Source organism: Macrotis lagotis, chromosome 3 (assembly GCF_037893015.1).
Source record: "Macrotis lagotis isolate mMagLag1 chromosome 3, bilby.v1.9.chrom.fasta, whole genome shotgun sequence".
Taxonomy (NCBI): Eukaryota; Metazoa; Chordata; class Mammalia; order Peramelemorphia; family Peramelidae; genus Macrotis; species Macrotis lagotis.
The window spans coordinates 120,682,761-120,708,140 of NC_133660.1; the positions used below are offsets into that span (position 1 = coordinate 120,682,761).

At 39.5% G+C, this 25,380-nt stretch overlaps 1 protein-coding gene across 2 annotated transcripts in view; it reads right to left on the minus strand.

Moving 5' to 3' along the window:
* Nucleotides 1-25,380, minus strand: part of ARHGAP10 (Rho GTPase activating protein 10) — a 355,007-nt gene that overhangs the window by 2,440 nt on the left and 327,187 nt on the right. For both annotated transcript variants that reach the window (XM_074229165.1, XM_074229164.1), the window contains 2 exons: nt 6,581-6,733; nt 4,762-4,853 (listed from right to left, as the gene is read on the minus strand). In XM_074229165.1, the coding sequence (XP_074085266.1) occupies nt 4,762-4,853; nt 6,581-6,733 (245 nt within the window). The remainder of the gene's footprint in view (nt 1-4,761; nt 4,854-6,580; nt 6,734-25,380) is intronic.

The window sequence follows — 25,380 nt, forward strand, 5'->3', positions numbered from 1 at the left end:
GACCCAGGAAACACTGAGTAACTTGCTCAAGTACATACATAAAAGCACTAGCAAAATCACATTCAAACATAGTTTCAGGTATACGCTGAGGTATACCATGAGAAACATGGGTGAAGGAAGAGACTTGAACCCTTGACCCACAGGAGGGTCAGTCAGAGGTTAGTTTGGGCAGTTTCGATAAAATAAGACTCCATTAAAATGACTATGATCCGGTTCTACTGGGTAGAACTAGAAGCAACAGGCAGAAGCTAGGAAAAGAGAAATCTAAACTTGTCAAAACCCAATTCCCTTACAATTAAATGATATTTGATGAGCAACTGAAGTTCCTACTGGAGGATATCAAGGATCTCCCCCATCCAAACTGCTCTCCTCTGAATATTCTCCAAAATGTTGTGGGACCAGAACTTAACATCATCCTTCAGGACAGAGAGTGATCACTTGCTTAATCCAGGACACTTGTTCTCACAATGCATCCTAAGATTGCAGGAGGTTGTTGCTGCCACAGGGAGTAACTGAATTTGGAATCATGAGGTCTAGGAAAAATCACTTAATATTTCTAGGACTCAATTTTCTCATCTGTAAAACGAAGGGGTTGGGCTAGATGTCCTCAGAAGCCCTTTCTGGCTCTAGCTTATACAATGATGTTTTTTATTAACCTTGCACTTCACTAAAACACCCCAGATCTTTTTTTTTTATTTTTACCCCAGACAAAATGTTAGATATATCTAACCAAACATCTTCCATCTTGTACTTGTGAATTTAAATTTTTGGAACTTAAGGGTAAGATTGCACATTTCTTCCTATTTAAATTCAACTTATTAAAACTCAGCCATAGCCTTTTTTCAAGCCTGATTCTCATCCAAGAGCCTTAGAGATGCCAGGTCAGCAATTTGGACCTGAGAATACTCTTCTGCTAATACTTACTATGCTTTATCCTCTGACAAAAATAACTTTCTTGGTTCACTGTCATTCCCTTGCCTTTCCTCAACTTTTACTCTTAGTACCTAATTTTCTCCCTATTTCTAGATATCTGGGTCCAAAGACTTCCATTAAGATCCCAGTTCTGCTTCTTCATACTTGTGAGACTGAGAACAAGTCACTTCACAGCCTCAAGACTTAGTTTTCTAATCTGTAAATTCGGGGTTTGTATAAGAATTGAGATAATGGATGAGCTCTAGGGTCCTCCCCAGCACCCTTCTACCTTGTCCCCATGCTCAAAGGAGAGGATCTGCTGAGTTCTCCAATAGGTAAATTAAGTAGTCGCTATTCCAGTCTACTTCTCAAAAATACTGAAACCTTGGCAACTCCATTAGGTTTCTGAAGGAAGGATGCTGGGAATCTTGTGGGGACTCAGGCTCAGTGCTTTCTAGTAACACAAATCCCTCCTTATGCCATCACTACATGATGAAATTTCATATATTTATAGATCTGTCTAAACCCATCAATTCTTTTCTCCAGTGGACAAAAGAGGCACCATTTCCCCAAATGAATTCAATAGGACCACATCAATTTTCCCCATTGCTATAACACCTCCTGATTTGTTAGAGAATGGCCAAGTGGGCAGAGGGCCAGCCTCACAATCAGTTTTGGGTTCAAATCTTTTCCCTAAGACTTGTTGTGTCATCCTACATAAATCCTTTGATCTCTCAAGACTTTAAGTTGCAGAACTTGTACAAATTTGCATGAGTAGAGAAAGGAAGGAAATATACATTTATGAATCACCTACTACCTGCTCTTAGATTTACAAATATAATTCCATTTGATCTTCACAGGGAAATAGAGTAATATTACAGGGTAATATTCCCTGAGGGAAGGACCTGTGAAGATCAGGAAACAGGTAATATTATGATTCCCGCTGAGGAAATTCAGGCAAACATAGGTTAAGTGACTTTCCCAGGGCCTTGCCCATAAAACTAGTAAATATCTGAGGTTGGATTTGAACTGGAATCTTCCTGAACCCAGACCTGGGTTTCTACCTCAGATGCTTCCTAGCTGTAGGATGTTGGACAAATCTGTGCCTCCCGTTTCTTCATGTGTCAAATAATGGGATCAGAACACAATGACCTCTGAGATCACTTTCTGCTTTAAATCTATAATTTCATGACTCCTATTTTCATTCATAACACTAGATTCAAGGGTGATCCATAGCTCTTAAACAAATACCAGCTAACACTGCCTGCTACAGACAACTGCATTATTTATATGCATTTTACTGAATAGACCTCACACCCACACTCCAAATAGATTCAGGCTGGCCAAGTAGACCAGGCTGCTCACTGTCTGTGGTTTTCATAAGCAAGGTAAACCAATCTCACCATGGTCCTCCTGGTCCTAACTCCTCCTGCTGAAAGCTCTACTCACAGACAGCATCACTGTTGCCACAGTAACTAATACACTTTTATAATATGAATGCAAAGAATTTTTTTAAAAAACACACTAGACCAGATGAGGAACCTTCTGAACACTCTTGTACATGAACATCAGATTTAAAACTGCTATATAAATGTGGAATTTCCATCCATAGGAAAAGACCAAAATTGATGTTATCTATAGCTAGGGTTGGGCTCACCATACAAACTTGTGAGAAACACATAAAGCAGGATGATGGGAAATCATCAAGTCTGGTTCCATGAAGCATCATACTTCTCGTAGTTAAATCAGAATAAAGAAAATCTGAAGTGTTAAAAGGAACTTAGACTCCTAAGGGGGATTGGACTTGAACCTGGGTTCAAATCTTGCCTCTGAAACAGCAAGGCTCTGTGAGTGACAGTCACTTAACATTTCTGAGCCTCAGGCTGCTCTCTAAGACTATAAGGATATAGAATTCTCTGTTGGCAAAGGGAGTTCTCACCCCTGGAGTCTTCCCTGGGCCCAAATGCAATAGGAAGACAGTAGGCTAGATGATATCTGGGAACCAACAACATATTCTAGAATATAGTTACTTATAGAAAGTGTCTGAACTATAGGTTGGATGAGGTGTCCTTTGAGGTCCCTTTTAGGTTAAAAATTTGTGTTGCCATAGTATGAAAAGAACATATTTTAAACACATACATCCTCTTAAGGATAATATATGGTTAGATATTTTGGAAATCTTCACACTCTCCAAAGAATCCAAATGTTGACTATCTCAAGGAAATCAAATTTGCATAGTGGGTATGAACAAGCCCACTGAGTCTTTTTCCAGGCCAACTATCCCAGCCATTATCCAGGGGTGCAACCCTGTGGTTTAAGGGCCCACCAACCCTATACCAATTGTCATTGGTGGGAAGGGTGGTCTAAGAACCCCAAGAACAGCAATCTCCTGGCCTGACACCCTTGGCCCTGCAGCTTTCCTCCAGAGAAGTTATCTTCATGGATAGCCAGGCTAGCAAACGTCCCTGGCCCTGCTGCGGAGCCTGCCTCCCCAACAGTCACAGGTACAGAAAAGGAAGTTCTCCCATCTAAGCCCATAATAAATTAAATGGTTCAATCTTAGAACCTGAGGAGTTGATATGGAAGAAGGTGCATCCTTATTCACTTAGCTGTGATACCCCAAGGTCCACTTTCCATCCAACTTGCAGAATTGTCTCCCCCACGATGGAATGTAAGCTCCCTGAGAGAAGGGCCTGGCTGACTTTACTCTCTGGGTTTAGGATTTAGCACAGTACAACATGCTTGAAATATGCCTTTTTATTCCTAGGCTGCCACATATTCTAACTGGTCTATTCACATGGATTTCGTACAAGGGGTTCCATCAAGGAAACAGGTCTGGAGGAAGGAGACCTGGGCTCAAATCCTACCACTGCCACATTCTTTTTGTGACTGAGCAAGTCACCTGTCTTCCTAGGGCTTCAGTTTTCTTAACCACAAAATAAAGAGTTCCACTGAGAGAGACAGAGACAAAGAGAAAGACAGAAAGACAGAGAGAGACAGAAAAGAGAGAGAAGGAGAGAGACACTGAAGCTGTGATCATGACCACTACTGCTACAGTCACCAAACTCAAATATGCTGCCTACATTCACTGTAATAAAATGGCAGGATCATGGATTTCCAGAAATAGAGGACCTCTGTGTTCACCAAGTCTAATCCCCTCATTTTTCAGAGTTAGAGGAATCGTGGTCTCTGTTGGCAAAGGGAGTTCTCATGCCTGGAATGCCTACACCATTAAAATCATACTGACCTAAATCTACACGGAGGGAAAATGAAGCAAGTAAATCAGTTAGTTCCTAATACCCATAGACAATTAAGTTTCTTAACATCATGTCAACACAACTAAAGAGAGAAGCACCAAAATCTTCCTTACTTGAGACACTGAAATGAGTTGAGATTTTTCATTCCCTAGAGGGATTATGGAGTCACTAAGCATCAGAGCAGAGATGAGCTCTTAGTTCTAGGACTACTATGATGAGCAAATTAAGGTCCTAGGAAGTCAAAAGATTGGCTGAAGTAAGGGGGCAAGGGCAGGTTTGAAGCCACATCCCAAGATTCTGAAGCTAGTCTGATTCCTACATACCCAACTACCCACTTGGTAGAGATGTTGTAGGAGAGTTCCAGGAAGATCTGGGTTTCACTTTTGCCCAGTCTTTCTGGTTGTGTGATACTAGACAGGTCACTTGACTTCTCCTTGCTTCCTCAGTACAATGGACAGGGTGACCTCAGTGTTAGGATCCCTTCTAGATTTAAATCTATCATCCTATGCCTGGTTTCCTTACCTGGTGTTGTCCTCAATTTTGAGCCAGTAAGAATGGGGCCTCCCAATAAGCAGCTCCCACCCATACTTACCATCTTCAAAAACTGCCCCTATTTCAAAAGAGAGCTCAGAACTGTGCTCCGCCTCGCATGGATAGACAGCTCGAGCCTTCCGACTCACAACACTGAAAAGGAAGCATCAGAGAGATCCAGATGGATCAGATTAGGAGCACCGGGAAGCAGAGACCTCTCCCTTCTTCCCTCCCTTCAGCCAGCATCTTCATCTCCTAAGTTGGGCAAATCCCTCCCAAATAAACAGGACAGGGAAGTGAAAGAACATCAGGAAAAGCCATGGTGGCTGATTCTCAAGTCAATGATGGGTTTCCAATCCAAACCTTCACCTCGGGGAGCTCTTGCTAAGCCTCTTTCCTCCCTCTCTTCTTGCCTCACTGGCTGTCAGTGAGCTGCTCTTCCCCTATCATCCCACACTGTAAAAACCACAGGGGAGATTTCCTTCTTAAGCATTTCAGTTTCTCTATTAGGGAAACAGAAGGCAGCACAATAGAGGGGGAGAGCGAGTAAAAGAGACATGTACATAGGTCAGACTCTATGTGAGGAATTCCTAATGCAGATCTGCTTGAGATGAAAATCTACCTCCCAAGCCCAGGGAGGAGGGAGGGCCCTCCTCCTCTACCTTGGCCGGCCTCATTTAAAAAGACTTTCCTGCAGAGAGGCTGGAGGAGATGGAGGAAGGTTGGCCTTTCATCATCTGACAAAGTATCCTATGGGAGCTCCAGGGAAAAGGGCATCCCATCGAAGGGTTGAAAGCTGTGGATGGAGACCGAGGACAACCAGGCTTCAAGCTTACTCCGTGAATAGTAAACAGAAGAGGGGAGCAGGTATGTAAGCATGCCGTCAAGGGGAAAAAAATCACTTGGGGAAAGACTACAGTTCTACTCTTGGCTCTACTGATGCCCTTTCTAGGGTTCAAGTTTATGGATCTGAAAGCTAAAAAGCAATGCATAGTGTTAACAAAACTGGCCTCAGGGTCAAGAGAGCCTAGGTTCGAGTCCTTCTGACACATAATGGTTGCGGATCTCTGAGTAACCCCCCCCCCCCCAACCTCAGTAGCAGCTAAACAGTGTGGATAGAGCACTGGGTCTGGAATCAGAAAGCCTTGAGTTCAAATTCAGCCTTAATAGCCAGGGGCGAATCCCTTAAATTGGGTCTGCCTTAGCTGTTTTGAACTATAAAAACTATAAATAGCACCTACTTTTTGGGGGGGGATCACTGTGAGAATCAAATTAGATAATATTGGTAAAGTGCTCAGCACTTTGCCTGTACACAGTAGAAGCATAATAAATGTTTTTCCTCTCTCATATTCCCCTCAACCCCCATCTATGGGTCTCAAGTTTACCATCCTGTAATGTAAGAAGCTCTTGTGAAAAAAACTTCTTAGAGAGTGAGAAGTAGGAAAAATTCTTGAGATTATAAAACAAAATAAACTCAGAGAAGTTTGGAATCCCAGTATTAGGAGAGCACCATGAGGACACTCCCATCAAAGGAAAATTAACTTAAGGAAAGGGCCTGATAGAGAGCCAGGGTCCTAAAAGCTGTCCTTGGTCCAGCTCTCTCTGAGAAGAAGCAGCAAAGGGGACCAGGGACCCAAAACACTAAGGTCTTATAGTCATAAAGGCCCACATTGAATGCCGACTCAGCCCCAAGCACATTATTTAAGTGGGCTTCAGGTTCCTAATCTGTAAAAAAGGAAAGCATAATCCTCATACCTTCAGAATATATTGGGAAGAAAGATCTTTGTGGAATGTACATCATCAAGCCACATTCATTTATTTCTGCCCTTGGTCCCCCAAGGGAGAACAATGTCCCACTAAACTCAGGTTGACCAACATACCTTTCCATTGGTTTGTCAGCCACAGTTGCAGAAGGGGAGAAGGGGAAAGATGATGTCATTGGTGATGAAGGTACTGCAGCTGCATTGGCATTCAGGCTTGTAGGAGACTGTGGGTTTTGCCACTGGACCATGGGAGGGCGGACCTGACTTGGGCTAGGGGCAAAAGAGTGGAAGGCAGGATTAGCAGAATGTTCAGCAGGGAGGATACACACCTACCTGCCTGGAATGATGCCCAGTCTGCCTGCAAAAAGGAGGGGAGGGGCAATTATGCAATGATGTTAGGACAATATTGAGCTTCTCAGCCCCCCTTATCCTCCCTGTTCTGTATTTTCTACCCTCATATTTCTATTTTAGATTTCATCAGATATCAGTAAATCTCAGTGGAGACTGAGTGGATAAGTATGAACTTGCTTGGGTAAATCAAACATGGTGGCCTTCCAGGAATAGTTGAAAGAAATTGAATCCCATGAATCTAAGACATGGCACTCCAGTAAAGGTAGGGAGAGGATACAAAGGGGAAGTTAGGTGGTGGATACACAAAAGCTATCAATAAAACTTGTTGGTTTTTTTACATAACCCATCTGAACTTCCTCAAATGAACAGATCAATAATTTACAAGAATTTCAGAGGTTGCTCTACCCCAACAAAGCCCTCTTATCTATAGTTCCCTGAAGTCAAAAGTTTAGCACTTTTAACTTTCAAAATGTTTTCCCTTCTGTTTTCTCACTTCATCTCCCCCTTTGGATGATCTAACATTTAGACCATCATTAGAAAAGTACAAAGATTGGCACTTGCCTAGAAAAGACCCATGGCAAAATTGCCCAAAGAAAAGCAAATTTTCACCAGAACTAAATACTCCACAGAACATTCTATTTTCAAAAGACAACCTTTTGATTACTCTGAGAGGACCAATCAGTACACATCAGTCATTCAATAATTAATTACCCAGTGGAAGTAATTTTTTTTCTTAAACACTCTCCAACTAGGCACTCTCTTTAAAATTATAATGTATCCTGCTGGCATGTAAAAATTGTCCTTTTCTCTTAACTATAAACCAAATTCAATAAAATCACAATCAAACTCATTACCTTCCCATCTGCCCATACCCACTTCCCCATTTTTTGCTGCTGAAAAAAAAAATCATTTTTTTCAGGCTCAGAAGTCTATAGTCATCTTTGATTCCCTTCCCCACTATCCCTAAGACCAAGAGGTTATCAAGTCCTGCTGTCCTTTCATCCCACTGGTCTCCTGCATTTGTCACTTCCCTCCATTCACATTATCATCGCCCTAAAATCCCAGGTTGTTCACTCCATGCCTGAATTACTGGCACAGCCCCCTAAACTGGTCTTCCTGCTTCTTAGATCCTACTGTGTTCAACCTATCTGCTCCAGAGAGTTCTTCCTTAAATATAGCTTTTAAGAGGCCAATCTTCTCCTTAAGAACTATGGCTTTAAATGTCTATTAAACTGGTTTAGAGTCCTCCTTCAGGCTTTTGAGGTCCTTAATAATTAAGCCATTCAATTAATCAAGCAGACATAAAGATCTATGTTCCTTGGTTTCCTCATCATAAACAACCATTCTGGAGAAACAATTTATAACTTTGCCCCAAAGAATTATAAAACTGGGTATATCCTTTGCTCCAACAATACCACTATAAGGTATCTGTATCCTAAACAGATCAAAGAAAAGGGAAAAGGAGCTAACTGTATAAAAATATTTATAACCACTATATCTGGTGGTAAAGAACTGAAAACCAATGGGATGGCCATCAATTGGGGAATGGGGAATGAGGTATGGTTATGATGAAATATTAATGTGCCATGAGAAACAATGAGCAGGATGATTTCAGAAAAACCTGGGAGAGACTTAGATGAACAGATGCAGAGTGAAGTGAGTAGAAACCAGGAAAATGATGTACACACTAACAGTAGTATTGTAAAGATTATCAATTTTGAAATAACTCTGCTCAAGGAAGTACTCCAAGAAAACTCTAGAATACTCTAGATGAAAAAGGCTGTCCATCTCCAGAGAAAGAACTGATGAATTCTGGAAGATGGATTGAACCCAGAGTTTGAACCCAAGCTCCCCAGACACTGGGCTTTTTACATACAATGTCTCATGACCAGGTGTGTGGTGGGCTGAACAATTTTTTAGCCACAGCAATTGATGGAGATTAGTCCAACCTCATTTTATAGAAAAGCCTCAAAGGCTTCTGTTTCTCTCTCAAAGTCAGAAAGGGGAAAAGCTAGACTTGAACTCAGATACTCTAAGACTGGTCCTCTAACCAATACCCCACACACTGCCTTTCTTACAGACCGAAAGGACATTTACCAAACAGAGGCAGGTTGGTAAAAGACAAAAGTCATTATAATGCTTTCATCCATCATTTTCTTCTTTGAAAACCTTATTTCTTTCCCCATTCAGCCACTCACTCACAGCCAATAAATGAGATTTCACCCAAAGCTAAGAATCCCATTAATTTAAAAGTGAGCTGCATCACCAGATAGTAAATCCTGGTATGGCCAGAGCTAGTGATTCCTTAGTCCTGACTCACTAAGAGAAAAAAGAAATTAAATTAGTGGAAATAGAAGGGGATGATCTGAGCTGAAATTTCTGGTCAAACAATAGCCTCAATGCCTCCCAGCAATTATCCAAGGTGCTCCTCAGAGAAGAGGAGGAGTTGTTTTTACACACCCCCTATCTGTTTTTCCAAGTCATAAAGAGTCCAGGGATTAAATAACAGCCATCCATCTGCCTGGAGGGAGGACAGATAAGGCATGAAAATAAAACAGAAGAGGTAATATTTATAAGGGCCTTTCAAAGTAAAGATCCAGGGAGTTTTACCTTTATTCTCTTATTAATCCTCACATCTTTGAGAGGCAACTTTTCTAGAACAGAAGGAGTTCTGGAGTGAAATTACACCTTTAACACTTTGTCCCTCTCACCAAGTGACCTCGGGAAAGTCACTTCATATTACATAGCCTCAGTTTCCTTGTCTGTAAAATGGGAAGTAATGCTTGTAATATAGTACCTCACAGGGCCATTTGTGAGGATCCAATTCAGTCATTGAGGATTTAAGCACTTAGTCTGTGCCAGACATTGGAGACACAAAAATGAAAAATAGAATAGATCCTGTCTTTTAGAAGTTTATATTCTTTTGTAAGAGAAACACTTGTACACAAAGGATAAATATGTAATATAGACAAAGAAAATGCAAAGTGGTGGGAAGGGGGATAGGTAATGTTAACATAAGGATCAAATGAGGATGTTTAATATGAAAAAAGAGAAGACTCAGGGAGAACTGACAGTTGTCTTAAAGTATCTGAAGATCTGTAATACTACAGGATAGATTGGACTTAATATTTTTAGCTTTTGAGAGCAAAACCACTAGGTAATGGGAAGTTGCAACAACAACAAAAAAAAAGCAAATTCAAGCTTTATATGAGGAAAATCTACCTAATAGTTTGGTGTTCTTGTTCAATCCTGTCACTTATTGGGGGTTTTCTTTTCTTTTTTAGGTTTTTGCAAGGCAAATGGAATTAAATGGCTTGCCCAAGGCCATACAGCTAGGTAATTATTAAGTGTCTGAGGCCAGATTTGAACTCAAGTACTCCTGACTCCAGGGCTGGTGCTCTATTCAGCTCCACCTAGCCACCCCAGGGGGTTTTCTTAAAGAAGATACAGGAATGGTTTGGCATTTCCTTCTCCAGCTCATTTTACATATGAGAAAACTGAGGCAAAGAGGATAAGTGACTTGCCCAGGATCATCTAGTCAGGAAGTGTCTGAGGCCAAATTTGGTAATGGGTTTTCTTGACCACACAGCAAGCACTCTTATGTACTCACTTAACCTGGAATCAGGAGGACCTAAGTTCAAATCTTACTATGTTACCCTGAGAAAGTCACTTAACCCTAGTGCCTCAAATCCAGGGACATCTCCAGTCATCTTGATTCATATCTGGTCACTGGACCCAGATGGCTCTAGAGGAGAAAGTGGGACTGGTGACTTAGCACAGCACCCCCTCACTCAAGTCCAATTCTTGCACATGTGAATCACCTCTATAATACCATGGTTTTTCTTCAAGAATAAAGGATTAACAACAACTATCCATTAATATAGCTAGGTCCCAATTAGTGAATGATGATTTGAATTCACACTGCATTACTTCCATTCACTTGGAACTACTTACCACATTTTACATATAACTTTGGTGTGAATCTGACCATGGGATTCATTATTCACACTTAATCAGGGCTAGGATATAAATTAATGCTACCCACCAGTGGGCTGCATTGAGAGTGACTTCCCCTTCCTGAATGTCTTTAAGCTGTGGTCAGAAGACATTTGTCAGGTATGTGGTCATGAAGAATTCTTTTAAAGTATTGGGTAGACTAGATGGCCAATGAGATCCCATCCAAATCTAAAATGCTGGGATTCCATGACCTTGCTCCCTTCATTCAAGGACCCCCCTCCCCCAGCCAGAGGAGACCCCTCTCATTCAACCAGGTAAGTCTTAACATTCATTCTCAAGCCATTCTTCCAGAGGCTGGAAGCAAAGGACACAGAGCCTCAAGGGTCTCATCCCTCAGAGGCAACAAGGTGCCAGAGTGGGATATAGAATGATGGACCTGGAATCAGGAAGAAAGGAGTCCAACATCCCACTTCAGACAACTTACTAGCTGACCTGAGGCAAGTCACCTAGTCTCTGTGTACCTCAGTTTCCTCATTTGTGAAATGGGGTAATAACAGTTCCCACCTCATAGAACCATTGTGAAGCTCATATGAAATCATATGTGCAAATCTTAAAGCATTATATAAATGCTAGCTATTATTATTATTGTATTACTACTATGATTATTTTATCATCCTGCAGGCCCACACATGAAGTGCCTAAATCCCAATTATTCTCTGGCAGGAATAAATTTCATAATTCTCCTATTGGTTTAGTTCTGCCCCAGGGAAAATCCTTCCCCCCCTCCCTCCAAACTCAGTCTATCAGGTTCCCTGACTTAGATGAAAATAAATTCTTTGTCACACCCTCAAGAAATTCCTATCCAATTTTATTTAAAGTCTATTCCTCTATCCTAATCTCCATAAGCTCCACATATTATACTTTTTCAACTTAACTTCTTTCTACTGCTTCATTTTTCACATCATTCTAGCTCTCCTCTGGGTTTACCACATCCCTTGAAATCTGATCTTCCAAAATTCACACCTCTTTCCATTCTCCCAGACTCCCAAGTCCAGGAACAAGCATAGATCTAACAGCCATTTCCCATGATCTACCATGATCTCTCAATTGCCCTTCCTCTTGTATATCAGACTACCCTCACCCCATCCCTCTTGCTCTCACCTACCATTCTCTGGGCATCCTCCCAACCTTTGCAAGGAATCTTGAACACCTGCTCACATTCTTCTCCTTCCCAAACCTTGAGTTATCCTGAGGGATTACAGTGTTCATATTCACAGTCCATCTGGCAACCTGGCTCCTCATTTTGTACTATCATCTCTAAAACTTTCTTTCTTTAGTCCATGTCTTTCCTCCATTCTTCTGGAATGGGGAATCATCATACTCTAATGCCACATTTGTAAAAGAATATAAAATGTAAAAATATTAGTTAATTCTTCTACAACCAAGAGTTCCCAGAGTCTGGAATGCCATGCCTCTTCATTTTTAGTTTTTAAATTCCTATGTCCTCTTGAAAAAGTCCATTTCAAATGTCACAGTCTGAGCAGTAAGCATCTTTCAGGCCTAACCTATACCTTTGTTTTGGAAGTATCTAGCACATGCATCATATAATATTGTGTGTTATAGCTCCTTGGGGTAATATCACATCCTCCAACTAAGACACTAAATTATCAAGAGGTCAGGGATTTTAGACTTTCCTTCACAGCACCACCACTCCCCCAAGCATCCTCTGTTCTGCACACAGTAGGGATTCAGTTAGCCAGCCAATAAATGTTTATGAAGTGTCTGCCATGGTCCAGGCACGGGAAAAAGGAAAAAGAAAATCCCTGATGTCAAGAAGCTCTCAGTCTAATGGGAGAAACACCATGGAGACAAAGACAACTATGTGCAAACAGGATACATACAAGATAAACTGGAGGTAATCAGAGGAGGATAGGGACCTGCAATAAAGGGTAATCAGGAAATGTTCTTCTTGTAGAAGCCAGGATTTTATCTGAGACAGGAGGGAAACCAAGGAAGCCTGGCAGCAGAGATGAAGAGGGAGAGAATTTTGGGTCCAGTGAAAATGCTGTATCTTGAAGTAAGGAGCAGCAATAAAGCCATATCACTGGATTGAAGAGTCCATGAAAGGGAGGAGGGTGCAAAATTAGAGAGGTAGAAGGGAGACAGCTTGGGAAGTACTTTTAATCAGTGTTCACGTTGCATTCCTGGTACCCAGTGATAAAGAATGCTTGAATGACCAGAGCTGGCATGGCAAAACACGTTGATTTTATTTGAATTGAAGATCAATTAAAAAATAACAATCCAAGTACCATAAGCTTCTTAAAAGCCATTGTTGACTATAAAAGGAGATTCTTTTTAAGAAAGATTCCAAAACTACATTTACCAAGATAGAAAATAAATTAAGGAGACTGCTAATATATCCGTTTGTTGTTTGGCATCTTTCAAATTTAAAAACAGATTGAAGGAATCCTCTCTCTTAAAGGCTGAAATGAAGACAATCCATCCTGGGGAGGGGAAAGAGAACTGACATAATCATCTTCCTCTGAGGAGAAATGACACTGTCTGGCACCGTCAATCTGGGGTAGAGAAGAAAAACAAGACTACAGCACGGGAAATAATCTAAGGATTTGGTATAGATATTCAGAGACGAACTCCGGAAAGGATTTTATTGTACATTCATCAGGCTGTTCCTAAGGTAACACAGCTAAAAGGAGCTGCTTGTCTCCAGAGAGAAGATGGAAGAGACAAGGAAGGGTGTGTGTATGTGTGTGTGTGTCTATCTATATGTATGTTTTGTGTGTGTGTGTGTGTGTGTGTGTGTCCACCCATAAGAGGTCGTGCACGTAAAGTACCTGAAAGAGGAAAAGATGGCATCTCATTTCAGAAAATAAATTATGGAAGGAACAATATACATAATACCCCTGATATAGCTGATTTTTTAAAATAACACATACATAATCAACCATCCATGTTTTCACTTCTTATTCAAATGATAATCCAACTTTCTCCAGTACCAGCCCTGAGGGAAAAGTTGAGGTCTAGGCTTGTAATTCCATTGGTAGAGGAAATTCTCTAACCAATGCTGATTCAGCATTTCCTTCACAACTTAAGAGTTTGAACACATCCTAGGGCATGGAAATGGTAAACTCTCTTGCCCATGATCTCACTATTTGTATAAGAGAAAGATGGGTGTAGAAACAAGTCTTCCTGGATTCAAGGCTAGCTTTCTATCCACCATATCACACTGCCCACATATTTCATGAATGTGAAACAACTTTCTGGCAATGAGGCAGGTTAAGGGGCAGCTGTTAGAGCTATCTATACATTAGAATCCTGCAACACCTGTATTTGTGATGGGGGGCAGGGAGAAAGGGAAGGGGTAAGAGAGGAAGGAAGGAATAAGGTAAAAGTTGAGATCATATACCATATGCCTATACCCCTGTTATTACAACTCTTTTCTATTTGAAAATACCTTATATTATTTTTGTATTAACTTATCAGTATTGTATAAAACATTATCTGGATCATACAGTGGATAGAGCACAGTGCTCATCCTCCTGCATTCAAGGTTGGCCTCAGACACATACTAGCTGTGTGACCCTGGGCAAGTCACTTTACCCTGCTCACCTCAATTTTCTCCTCTGTAAAATGAACTGGAGAAGAAAATGACAAACCACTTCAGTATCTTTGTCAAGAAAATCCCCAAATGGGCCACACAAAGAGTAATACATGACTGAAAAATGACTCAACAACAAGAAATCACAGTAGGATGTGGGCTTCTTAAGGACAGGGATTGTTTCCTTTTAGTCTCTGTCTCACAGTGCCTAGCACATCACTGATGTTTAATATTTTGTGCACTGAATTGTTGAAATTCTCCATATTTTAGGAGAGATCCCACACATTAAAAGTAAAACCAAAAAATTAAAAACAAAAAACAACAAAAAAGCTTTCTCTTGTAATACTGTAAGAAGATATAGGCATTTACTTAAAAAACCAAAAATTTGAATAGACATTTTAAAAATCTCCCTTCTTAAGTCTTTAAGCAGAAACTAACATACAAGTATAAAGATCCTTCATGACAGTCTGGAAAATGTGCAGCATAAGTCTAGAACAGCTGTCCTTGACAAAAGTGTTCAAAAATGTCAATAAAAGTTAGAAAGAAATCTTGTAGCTCTGTCTATTATGGAATGTCTCTGCTCAAACACATGCCTTTGGTGTATTCCTCAAGAGCTGAGGAAGAGTGGATTTGTCAGCCAAAATATATGCTCCATTAGCATCTGAACAGACTGTAAGGGAAAGTAACTTTAGTGGGTCATGGGTGTCAGACACTTCTGAATGGACGTGGAATCAGAAAGACCTAGGTTCAAAGTCTTTATCAGACACTGTTCGCGTGGCCTTTGTGCTTTAGTTTTGTCATCTGTAAAATGGCAGTATCAGACCTGATGGCTTCTAAAGTCCCTGCCTTTGAAGAATTTTCAGTCTACATGTGCCTACATTCAGGTATATTCTCTCCACCTGAGTACTATTCTGTTTTAATTTTTTTTTGGCTTTTTTCAAGGCAATGTGACTTGTCCAAGGCCACACAGCTAGGTAATTATTAAGTGTCTGAGACCGGATTTGAACCCAGGTCCTCCTGACTCCAGGGCCAGTGCTCTATCCACTGCGCCACCTAGCTGCCCTGAAAGTAATTCTTTTAGACTTTCATCATTCTGGAGACACTGTCTTCTCTTGCAGGCCAACAGTTCTGATAATGTTCTCCTTTCTCTGTATTAACAAGCTTATCTAAGCTTAGATTCTACCTGTCTTCCCCAAATAAATGCTCATGGGGGAGGTTAGGAGGTGCAGTGGATAAAGCACTGGCCCTGGAGTCAGGAGGACCTGGGTTCAAATCCGGTCTCAGACACTTAATAATTACCTAGCTGTGTGGCCTTGGGCAAGCCACTTAACCCCATTTGCCTTGCAAAAAACCTAAAACAAATAAAAATAAATGCTCATGATCTCCAGCTATAAAGAAATAAGATAGCAAAATGTGCCAAGTCAATATGACATCATAACAATCCTTATTACTTAAGAAAATGTACTTCAAAGGTTTGAAATGGGGAGACAAAAATACAGGAAGGGCACTTCTCTATATACAATTCTGAGGAACAGAGATGATTTGGAGGGGCTGGCAGGGGAAACTATATTTAAAGCAGCAGGAATGACAAGGGGGTGGAGATACTGATTGAGTAGGGTGGTAAGATAAAAAAGATAACTGGTTCTGAGTCTGAGAAACTGCATAAATAATCTCCCCAAAGTTGACAAGTACAAATGGATGTGACCCCCATCACTAGACCTCAGTTTCTCTATCTATAAAATAAGAGGGATAAACTTGATGGCAGTTGATTCCTCTTCAGTTTTTGACTTGTGATCTGAGCTGGCTTCTGAGATCCCTTTAAGCTCTGTATCTTATGATCCTGGTTTTTGAATTTATGCTATACAGCATTCATTCCTTGCTGGGTCATTTCCTTGGGCTCCCTATTATAATTCCTTCTCTTTCCACTCTTCCACTAAGAGAGCCTATATCTGTGATCCCGTTGTTTCTAGCTTCCAGATGACATGGATGACTTAGATAAGAGGGCTGAACTTTAGCTTAGAGGCCAAATAGAAGGGAAATTGGAGTTTTGTTTCAAAAGGATTGGGGCTTTAGAGGTCTATGTGTTTTTTTTATCCAGCGGTGTATGGATTGACAGGAATGTTGACAGCAAATTGTAATTCACATACCCCAAAATAAATTGACCAAACAAGCAAAAATATGCTTACAAATTTCAGACCATGCACTTCACATCCAGAAAGGAATAAGAAAATTAATCTTCCAAGAAGACTGCCTAAATATATTTTACTATGGGGGGAAAATGATTTATAGTTTGGGGACAGATTATAGTTGGACCCAAGTGATAGATTTGCCACCTACTATGTTTCACACTCAAATGTCTAATTTATAATCTATAGTTTGCATGTCTTTCGGGTCACCTCTAAGGTCTTGAGAGTTAAAGAGAATGCCTAACAAGTCCCAACTTCCCATTGGCTAGATAGCTAAGAATTTCATTATACTCAAGTGTTTAATAAGGGATTAACTGCTATGGGCACATTATTGGTTCCACTATAATAATAATATCAAAGTAAGATGAACCCTAAGGAAGACAAATGGAGAAAAAAAAGCCATGGGGAAAATTTGACTCAAGTGATATAAAATGAAGAGAATAGAACCAGGAAAATTCTATAGAATGGTGACAATAATAAAGGACAACAACACTCAAAAACAAACCAAATCATATTTTATCCATAATCAAAGTTGTTTCCAGTGCATAAATGAAGAAGTATATTTTTCTCTCAATAGAGAGGAAGTAAGTGCTTTACATTAAAGGATGACAAACTTTGTCGGTAACATTTTTCCTACACTTTTTCCTTTGCTATGTGAAAGAAAGCAAAAGGTACCCTAGGAAATAAATATAAACTAAAACCCCAAAATGACACTGATGAAAAGTTTACCCAACAAAGACCAAGGTTGAAGTTAACTATTGATGTGTGTATATTCAAACCAAAGTCTAAATTATTTTGATATCTTTTGGTGTCTCTGTGTGTATACTCAAATCAAGAAATCAGGGTCTTTATTGCAATGTCTCCACCTCCTTCAAACACACAGAGTTTTAAAATGTCATATGGGGGGGGAGACACTGCTCCCCTTTTCTCCCCTCCAAAAATAGATGACTTAAGAATTGCAAAAAAAAGAACAGCATAACAAAGGAAAACTAGAATTAGAACATAATCAATTGACAAATATGTAAGTGACAGGAGAAAAAGAATAATAATGTTCCATGCCTTTCATATCTTGTACCATGGCCAAGTGGACAGGACAAGCTAAGGGAATGGACCTGGAAAAAAGACTTCAAAAACACAAACAAAAGGTAGGAAAGAAAAGAAGTTTTAAGAGACCACCACGTGGGTGGTCCATAGGAAATTTCAAAAGTTTTGCCAGTGCTCAAGAGATTGCTAAGAACAATGACAGTCTACACAGTTCCTCCTAATCAGAATAATTCGTACTTTATAACACTTTATGATTAACAAAACAAGCCTCTGAGATAAGCAGCACAAATGTTAGAATCTCCCTTCTAGAAATGAGAAAATGAGCCGGAAGATAATAAGAAGTCAATGTGGTCAAGCCCCATCATTTTAACAGAAGGAGAAATTAAGAACAAAAATGGCAAAGTGTCTTGGCTGAGGTCAAGGTCTTATATAGTAGTGCCTAATTCAAGAATCAAACCGGAGTCCTACCTAATGCAGATCAGCAGTGTTTCCACTATATCACACTGTTAGTAGTCACACAATAATAAACCAGTCACCAATTCTCTTTTTCACCTCTTAAAAGTAGAAGGGAGAGTCATCCTTGCTATTTCTTTGAATCTACAGTTCCATGTATATCAACCCTGTCACTGGATGTAGCTTGGGACTTCAAGGTGTATATCAACTCACTGGTTGTTAGAAAAAGATTTCACATTCAGAGTATCATTTTTTATTTATAGACTATCTAAAAGAGAGATTCTTTATGCATTCCATGACCTTTTCCATCACTCAACAATCATCCTTGGGGTTGGGGAGGAGCAGGGTGGAGCACATAGTACTGAGGACCTCTGGTCAAGCAATACATCATCACCTGTCCAAGAAAGAGCCTTCCCTGCTTGGTAACAACTGCCAAATCTTATATTCTGCCAGCAAATTGGGAATAAGACTTAGAAACCTTAAGTGACTTGCCCAGAGTCAAAACACTATTAAGTAAGAAAGCTACGATTTTAACTTGGGCCTCATGACTACAAATCCAGTATTCCTCGCATTAAAGAATATTTCCTCAAACTTCCCAATCTTTAGGATCTATATTCATGAAAAAGACATTTCTGTTGTTTTTCTTCGTTTTTCCATAGAGGGAGAAGTAAAAACATATTCCAATACTAGCACCCTCTCTTCTGCCAAAATCAGGTCCAAAGTAGATGTTTGACCTATATCACAGGCCCAGCTTGATTCATACTAAATCCTTTCCCTTGAAACCCCTGTTTCTTTTGACTTTTCCATCACCCTCATTTTTTACACGAAACTACCAAAACCCAAGTTTTGCTGATTCCACCATTGCAAAAGCTCTGGTTTTCATCCCTTTCATCCTGTTCTCACAATTACTGCCCTTCCACAAACCCTCACTACATCTATTGGGGGAATTACCCTAATTAATATAATAGACTTTTCCCACTAAGGAAGAATGGAGGTCAACAGTAGAGGGAGCATTCTAACCAAAACTTCCATTATTCTCCTCTAAATAATTTTAAAATAAAGCATCAAATCAAATTCTAAAGTGACATAACCAAAAAAAGGTAAGGGTGAGACATTTTTCTAGTCAAAGAAAATTTATGAAGTCAGGAGGAAATGTAGGCAGCAATGAGGCTAAACTGGCCAGGAGCTTAACATGGCAGCAATATCAACTGTGGACCTTAGAGGTGACTGGCATCACCAACAGTACCAGGCATTCCCACTGGCCCAACACAGATTCAAACTTCCAGGAAGATTACAGCAAAATTCCAGAGATCCCAAGTCAAGATGCAGCCTGGAGGAAGTCATTCAAATATTTTAGAACCACAGTCAGAATCAAACAAGATTTAGTAGCTATCATATTAAAGGAGCAGAGGGCTTGGAATATGATATTCTGGAAGGCAAAGGAGTTAGAATTAAAACCAAGAATAACCTACCCAAAAAAACTGTGTTTAATTCCATAGGGGGTGGGAGGTGGATATAAATGAAGATTTAATGAAATAGAGGACTTCAAGACACTCCTTATTAAAAGATCCCAGAGCTGAATAGAAAATTTGACATTAAAACATAAGGCTCAAGAGAGGCATAAAAAAAAAATGAAAAATCATGAAGAATTTAATAAAATTAAATAGTTTACATTTCAAAATGGGAAGATAATGCATTTAACTCCCAAAAGCTCTGTCATCATTAGGACAGTTGGGAGTCTACTTAGAGGCACAGAGTGAGCCTATAATGTTGGGATGATAACAAAAGAAGAGGAGTGAAAAAAAGGAGTTGTACTGGGAGATAAGGAAAAGGAAGAAAAAGAATGGAGGAAATTATTTCAAGAGATATGAAAGGAAAAGTTTTACAATGTAGAGGGAAGGGGGCAGCAGAAAACATTTGAACCTGATTCTTAGCTGAACTGGTTCAAAGAGGGAAGAATACATACATACATACATACATATTCAAATGAGTATAGAAATCCATCTTAACCAACAAAGAAGTAGGAAGAAAAGGGGTTAAGAGGGAGGGCATAATAAAGCAGAAAGTGAACAGAAACAAGCAGACTTTTTAGGAGGGCCTGAGGGGAGAGGGAGGGAAGGTCTGGGGGAAGAGGAGGAGATCCAGAGAGAGATCAACATAAGAAAAATGGGATACACAATTAGGAATCATAACAAGTGAATGTGAATGGGTGAATTCATATGAAACAAAAACAGATAGCAGAATTATAAATAGGAAAGCAACAATATGTTGTTTAGGGGAAAAGCACACCTGAAACAGAGTTACCTACACCCAGTTTAAAAAAATGGGCTGGGAGGATGGAGTAGAATCAATTATGTTTCAGATAAACTTTAAAAAAAAGGATAACAATTGTAATCTTAGAAAAAGCAACTCAAAACCAGACCTAATTAAAAGAGATAATCAAGGAAGCTATATTTTGTTACAAGGTACCATAGAATAAATATATGCACAAATGGCATAGTGCCCAAATTCTTAAAGGAAAAGTTAAATGGGGATTTCAATTTACCCTTCTCAGAAGCAGATAAATCTAACCATGAAATTAATAACAAAGAAGTTCAAATCCAGCTTCAGGCACTTATTAGCTATGTGATCCTGGGTAAGTAATTTAACCTCTTCTTAGCTCACTTACTTCATCTGTAAAATAGTGGTATTAACAGCACCTACCTCTCAGGGATATTGTGAGGATCAAAAACATCAATAAACATAAATGGCGGCTTGTTATTAAAGGAGCCCATGCAGGATTTTGTTAGGAAATTAAGAAGCTTCCAAAGACACAGAAAATTTATGGGACTTGCTTAGAGTCACAGAGCTAATAAAGAGTAGAGATGGTACTCATGAATCCAAAGCTAGTATTCTGCACATTGTACCATATTTTCTGTAAAATATACAATCACATATTCATATATGTATGTATGTATCTGACATACATATTCTATAACCCAAACTGCATGTTAGAATTTGGGCCATAGAGCAAATTCAAAATGTAATTTAAAATTGCAATTTAAAATTCACCTTGTTTTTTCTGATGTGGATGGTTAGACCAATTATTTTTTGCATTACTATTGTTCTCTAGAGATATATTATAGTGCTCAAGGAAGAGATCAATTATGTCATGGGTAAATGAGAATATAGAATAAAAAGAGAATTCTTTTTTGGACTCTAGACAGGAAATCTTCCACACCTTAAACACCTTAGTTGAAGGGACTTAGAGTGGAAGTTCACTACAGTTTTGTCATTCACACAGTGGAACTACCCTCTGCCCTGTAGCCCCTCTCTGATTCTATGGCTCCTCCCAGAACCTTCATTTAGGAAGGGTTCTCAGGCCAGTCAGGACTTCAATTTCTCTTCAGCTGAATTCTGGACTCAGGCTTTTGGTTCAATGTATCCCCCCCTCCCCCTTTCACAATCTGTCATCTCCCATTAGAATTCAAGTTCCCTGAGAGTAGGAACCTGCCACATAGAAAACACTAACTATATGTTTGTTTAGGGATTATAGCTATTTTATATATTGACTTGATGCTGAAACTCACCAAACAGTTAAGTGAATTTATTTCTGTAGCTCCAACTATAAGAGAATATTTTATTCTTTAATATTTTATATTAAAGATGCATGTGTTATATTAAATTTTTTAAAAATTAGAAAATCAAAAAAGCATAGCAAGATTTTATATATTCTATACTTCTTGGTTCTATGAAGATACAGTTGATTACAGAAATATAACTGTGAAAACTTATGCAATCCTATTTCATCATGGATGCACTCACATATAGTCACAATTTAATCAGAGACACTTTCAATCCATGCATATTCCACTCAAATATATGTTATATACAGATGGGATAATACATTTATCAGGTCCATAGTTACTCTCAATCATCTCTTTTTTTCCCTAGTGGTCTATCAACCACTCCATTCATTTGAAATCTTTCCCCCTCATTGAAAAATCATCTTGAAAAATCAATACCAAAAAACCTTTAAAATTGCATTGTCCCCAGCACAGATTTCTCTTGTAAGTACTTTATTTGCCCATGAAATTTTCTTAAGGGTAACTCCTATTTGTTCTTGTAGTACATTGGCAATGGTAGTATGGCCCAAATGTCCACCTTGGGTCCACTTTCACTACTGAGATAAATTACCATAGAAACAGCATCAAGTGTATTCTCCTTCATGTCTTTTTATCATCTTTCTTCCAGGTTTTCCTGCAAATACTTGGAGATAACTTGGCTTGACTGAATCTCAAGCAAGGCTATCTGTTCATTCCCTTCTCAATGGCTCAAAATCCTACATAATGTTTTGTAAATTAGTTTGTGCTCTAATCCTGTGTAACTCTTAGCTTCTCCATGTCTGTTGTTTGAAGAGATTAGTTTTGGGTCAGCTAGGTGGTGCAGTGGATAGAGCACCAGTGGAGTCTGGAGGATCTGAATTCAAATCTGATCTCAGACACCTATTAATTCCCTAGATGTGTGACCTTGGGCAAGTCACTTAACCCCATTGCCTTGCCAAGAGAGAGAGAGAGAGGGAGAGGGGGAGGGAGGGAGGGAGGGAGGGAGGGAGGGAGGGAGGGAGAGAGAGAGAGAGAGAGAGAGAGAGAGAGAGAGAGAGAGAGAGAGAGAGAAATTGAGATTGTAATTAACTGATTAAAGTTAAAGTTTTGAGTCTCTCCAAGCCACCTCATTGTGGGTAGGTTGTTTAGTTAATGTTCTTTAGTAAAATAAGAATCTCATAGTTGCAAGGGATCGTCAAAGCAATGTGAAAGAGCTCACACCTGAATAATAATACCTTCTGTACCAACCTTGACTAGTGGCCAGTCAACCCTGACTTCAGCACCTCTAGCAATGAGAAGACATCCTGAGGAAATCCAATTCAGTTTAAGATAGCTCTCATTCTAGGAAGTTTTCCATTTATATCAAAAGCCTCAACTTGCCCCTTCCACAACTTCTACTCATTGTTTCTGGTTCTGTTCTCTGGAGTTAAGAACTTCTTCATGATACCTCTTTAAAGGAGAGACAATATGGTGTGAGGAAGACCTGAGTTTAAATCCTTCCTCAGACTCTTCTAGCTAGGCGGCCCTGAACTCATACTTAATTTCTCTCTCTCTCTCTCTCTCTCTCTCTCTCTCTCTCTCTCTCTCTCTCTCTCTCTCTCTCTCGGCTTCCTCATCCATAAAACAGAGGAGCTTGGAAAAGGGTTAGACATGATAGCCCCCTCCCATGTCCTTTCTAGCACTAAAGCTATGAGCTTACATAAATATTTATAAACAGGTATCACACTTCACTCCTTCCTACTTTCTCCTCTTCAAGTTGTCCCGAGTCCTGTCACCTGATCCTCTTACAGAATGATCTTGAGCCCTTCACAATCTTATTTACCTTTTTACCGGTATTCTCCAACTTATCAACACCCTTCCTAAAATGTGGTACACATATATTAGCACAATACTCAGGGTATTTTCTGAACAGAGTAAAATACAAGGATTATCACACCTCCTTCATTCTACAGCAGATTACTATCATTTCCTTTGCTTTTATCCATCTTCTGGTCAATAGAATCAGAGCTGCTGCCATTACTTGATGTAGCATCTCTAGATCTATGATTTCTTCCAGTTCCACACATTCAGTCCTAGTGTCTCTCCAGTCTCACATCACCAACTTCCAACTAAACACTTCAAGCCAGATGACCCAGAGGCATCTGAAGTGAAAAACATATAAAAGAGAACTCAAGATTCTTCCCCTCCTCCCAACTGAACTCTCTTCCTAAGTTCCTGATCATTGTCACAACCCAGGACATTCTTTCAATCGCCAAGATTCATATAAGCTCAGCACTATTTTTAACTCCACTCTCTTACTCAGCCTACATGTCTATTTAATCATCATATCTTATTTCTATCACCCCAACATTTGACATATACTTCTTTTCTCCAGACATAGCCATTGACCTAAATTAAACCTTCCTCACCTTCAATGGCCTTCTCTGTGGTCTCCTATCAAAATGCCTCTCTCCTCTCTAATCTATCCCATACCTAGCTGCCTAAGCACAATGTCAAACCCACCTTGCTCCCAGATTAAAACCCCAAGATCCATCCCTCCTCACCAGGAATGTCATGATTGTCCTGCCACACACACACACACACACACACACACACAAAATACATCATTGACCTGTCTCTATGACATTAAGCTGGCTATCCCTCATACTCAAAATGCCCTCCCTCATCACCCCTGTTTCTCCAAATCCCAGGTTTCCTTCATGTCTTAGGTCAACCAATTCCTTTTAATGGAATTCTTTCCTCATCTACCCATTTACTAGGGGATTCACATTCTGTCTAAACTTATACATGTATATGTTGCCTTTTCCATAAGAAAGGAAGTTCCTTGAGGGCAGAAACTCTCTTACTTTTGTCTTTTCTCAAAAGCATTTAAAGATACTTTGTATCCAGTACTTATTAGATGCCCAATATATGCTTACTGATTAATTAATGAATCTTTACTTCCGCTTCAAATTCAGTATTTACTTTGACCTTTATCCTTATCAGTCAATGATATGACTAAACCTAGGCAGTTGATTCTGAAATGATTACCAACATCAACATCATTTCATTTCCTGTCACTAATCAATTTTATTCTTCTTTAGATGATTCACAACTCACAACTAGTTCTAGAAATTATTAACAATGAACAGGTCTTTTGTTTTTACATACTATTCAAGATTTTGACCTGTTACATTTCTTAATCACAAATTGCTTTCTCCAACACAGTTTTTAACTCTCCTTTTTTCCATTCCTACATTTGCATTGAGGATGCAAAGTCTCTGTGGTGTTGGCTTATGAGTTTTCTCTCAAGTGCATCAAAAGAACTCTATTTTCTCAACTTTAGCAAGGGATGTATGTTGAGGCATAAGTTTCTCATTTAATGATATTCTATTTACTAATACTGTGAAAAAGTGCAAAGTGATTGAATATCCCAGGAAATGAATTTTTAGGTATCACTGGGTAAAACAAGTTCATCAACTTCTTTTATTCTCTTAAGGATTCCCCATGAGTGGTCTTTCCTTTTAGTGGCAACTTCCATATATTTTCTGGTTACATTTATAATTAAAGTGCCAATATGAATGGTGCCTTCAATAATGTCATCTGACTGAACATTAGATAATGATCTTATGTTAAAAGAGTTTCAATGGTTAAATTAATGCTATATAACAGTGATTCTTAACTTCCCCAGTCCCATTTTCCATACCAAATGTTTGGGAGGAAGGCATCTAATCAATACACAAAAAT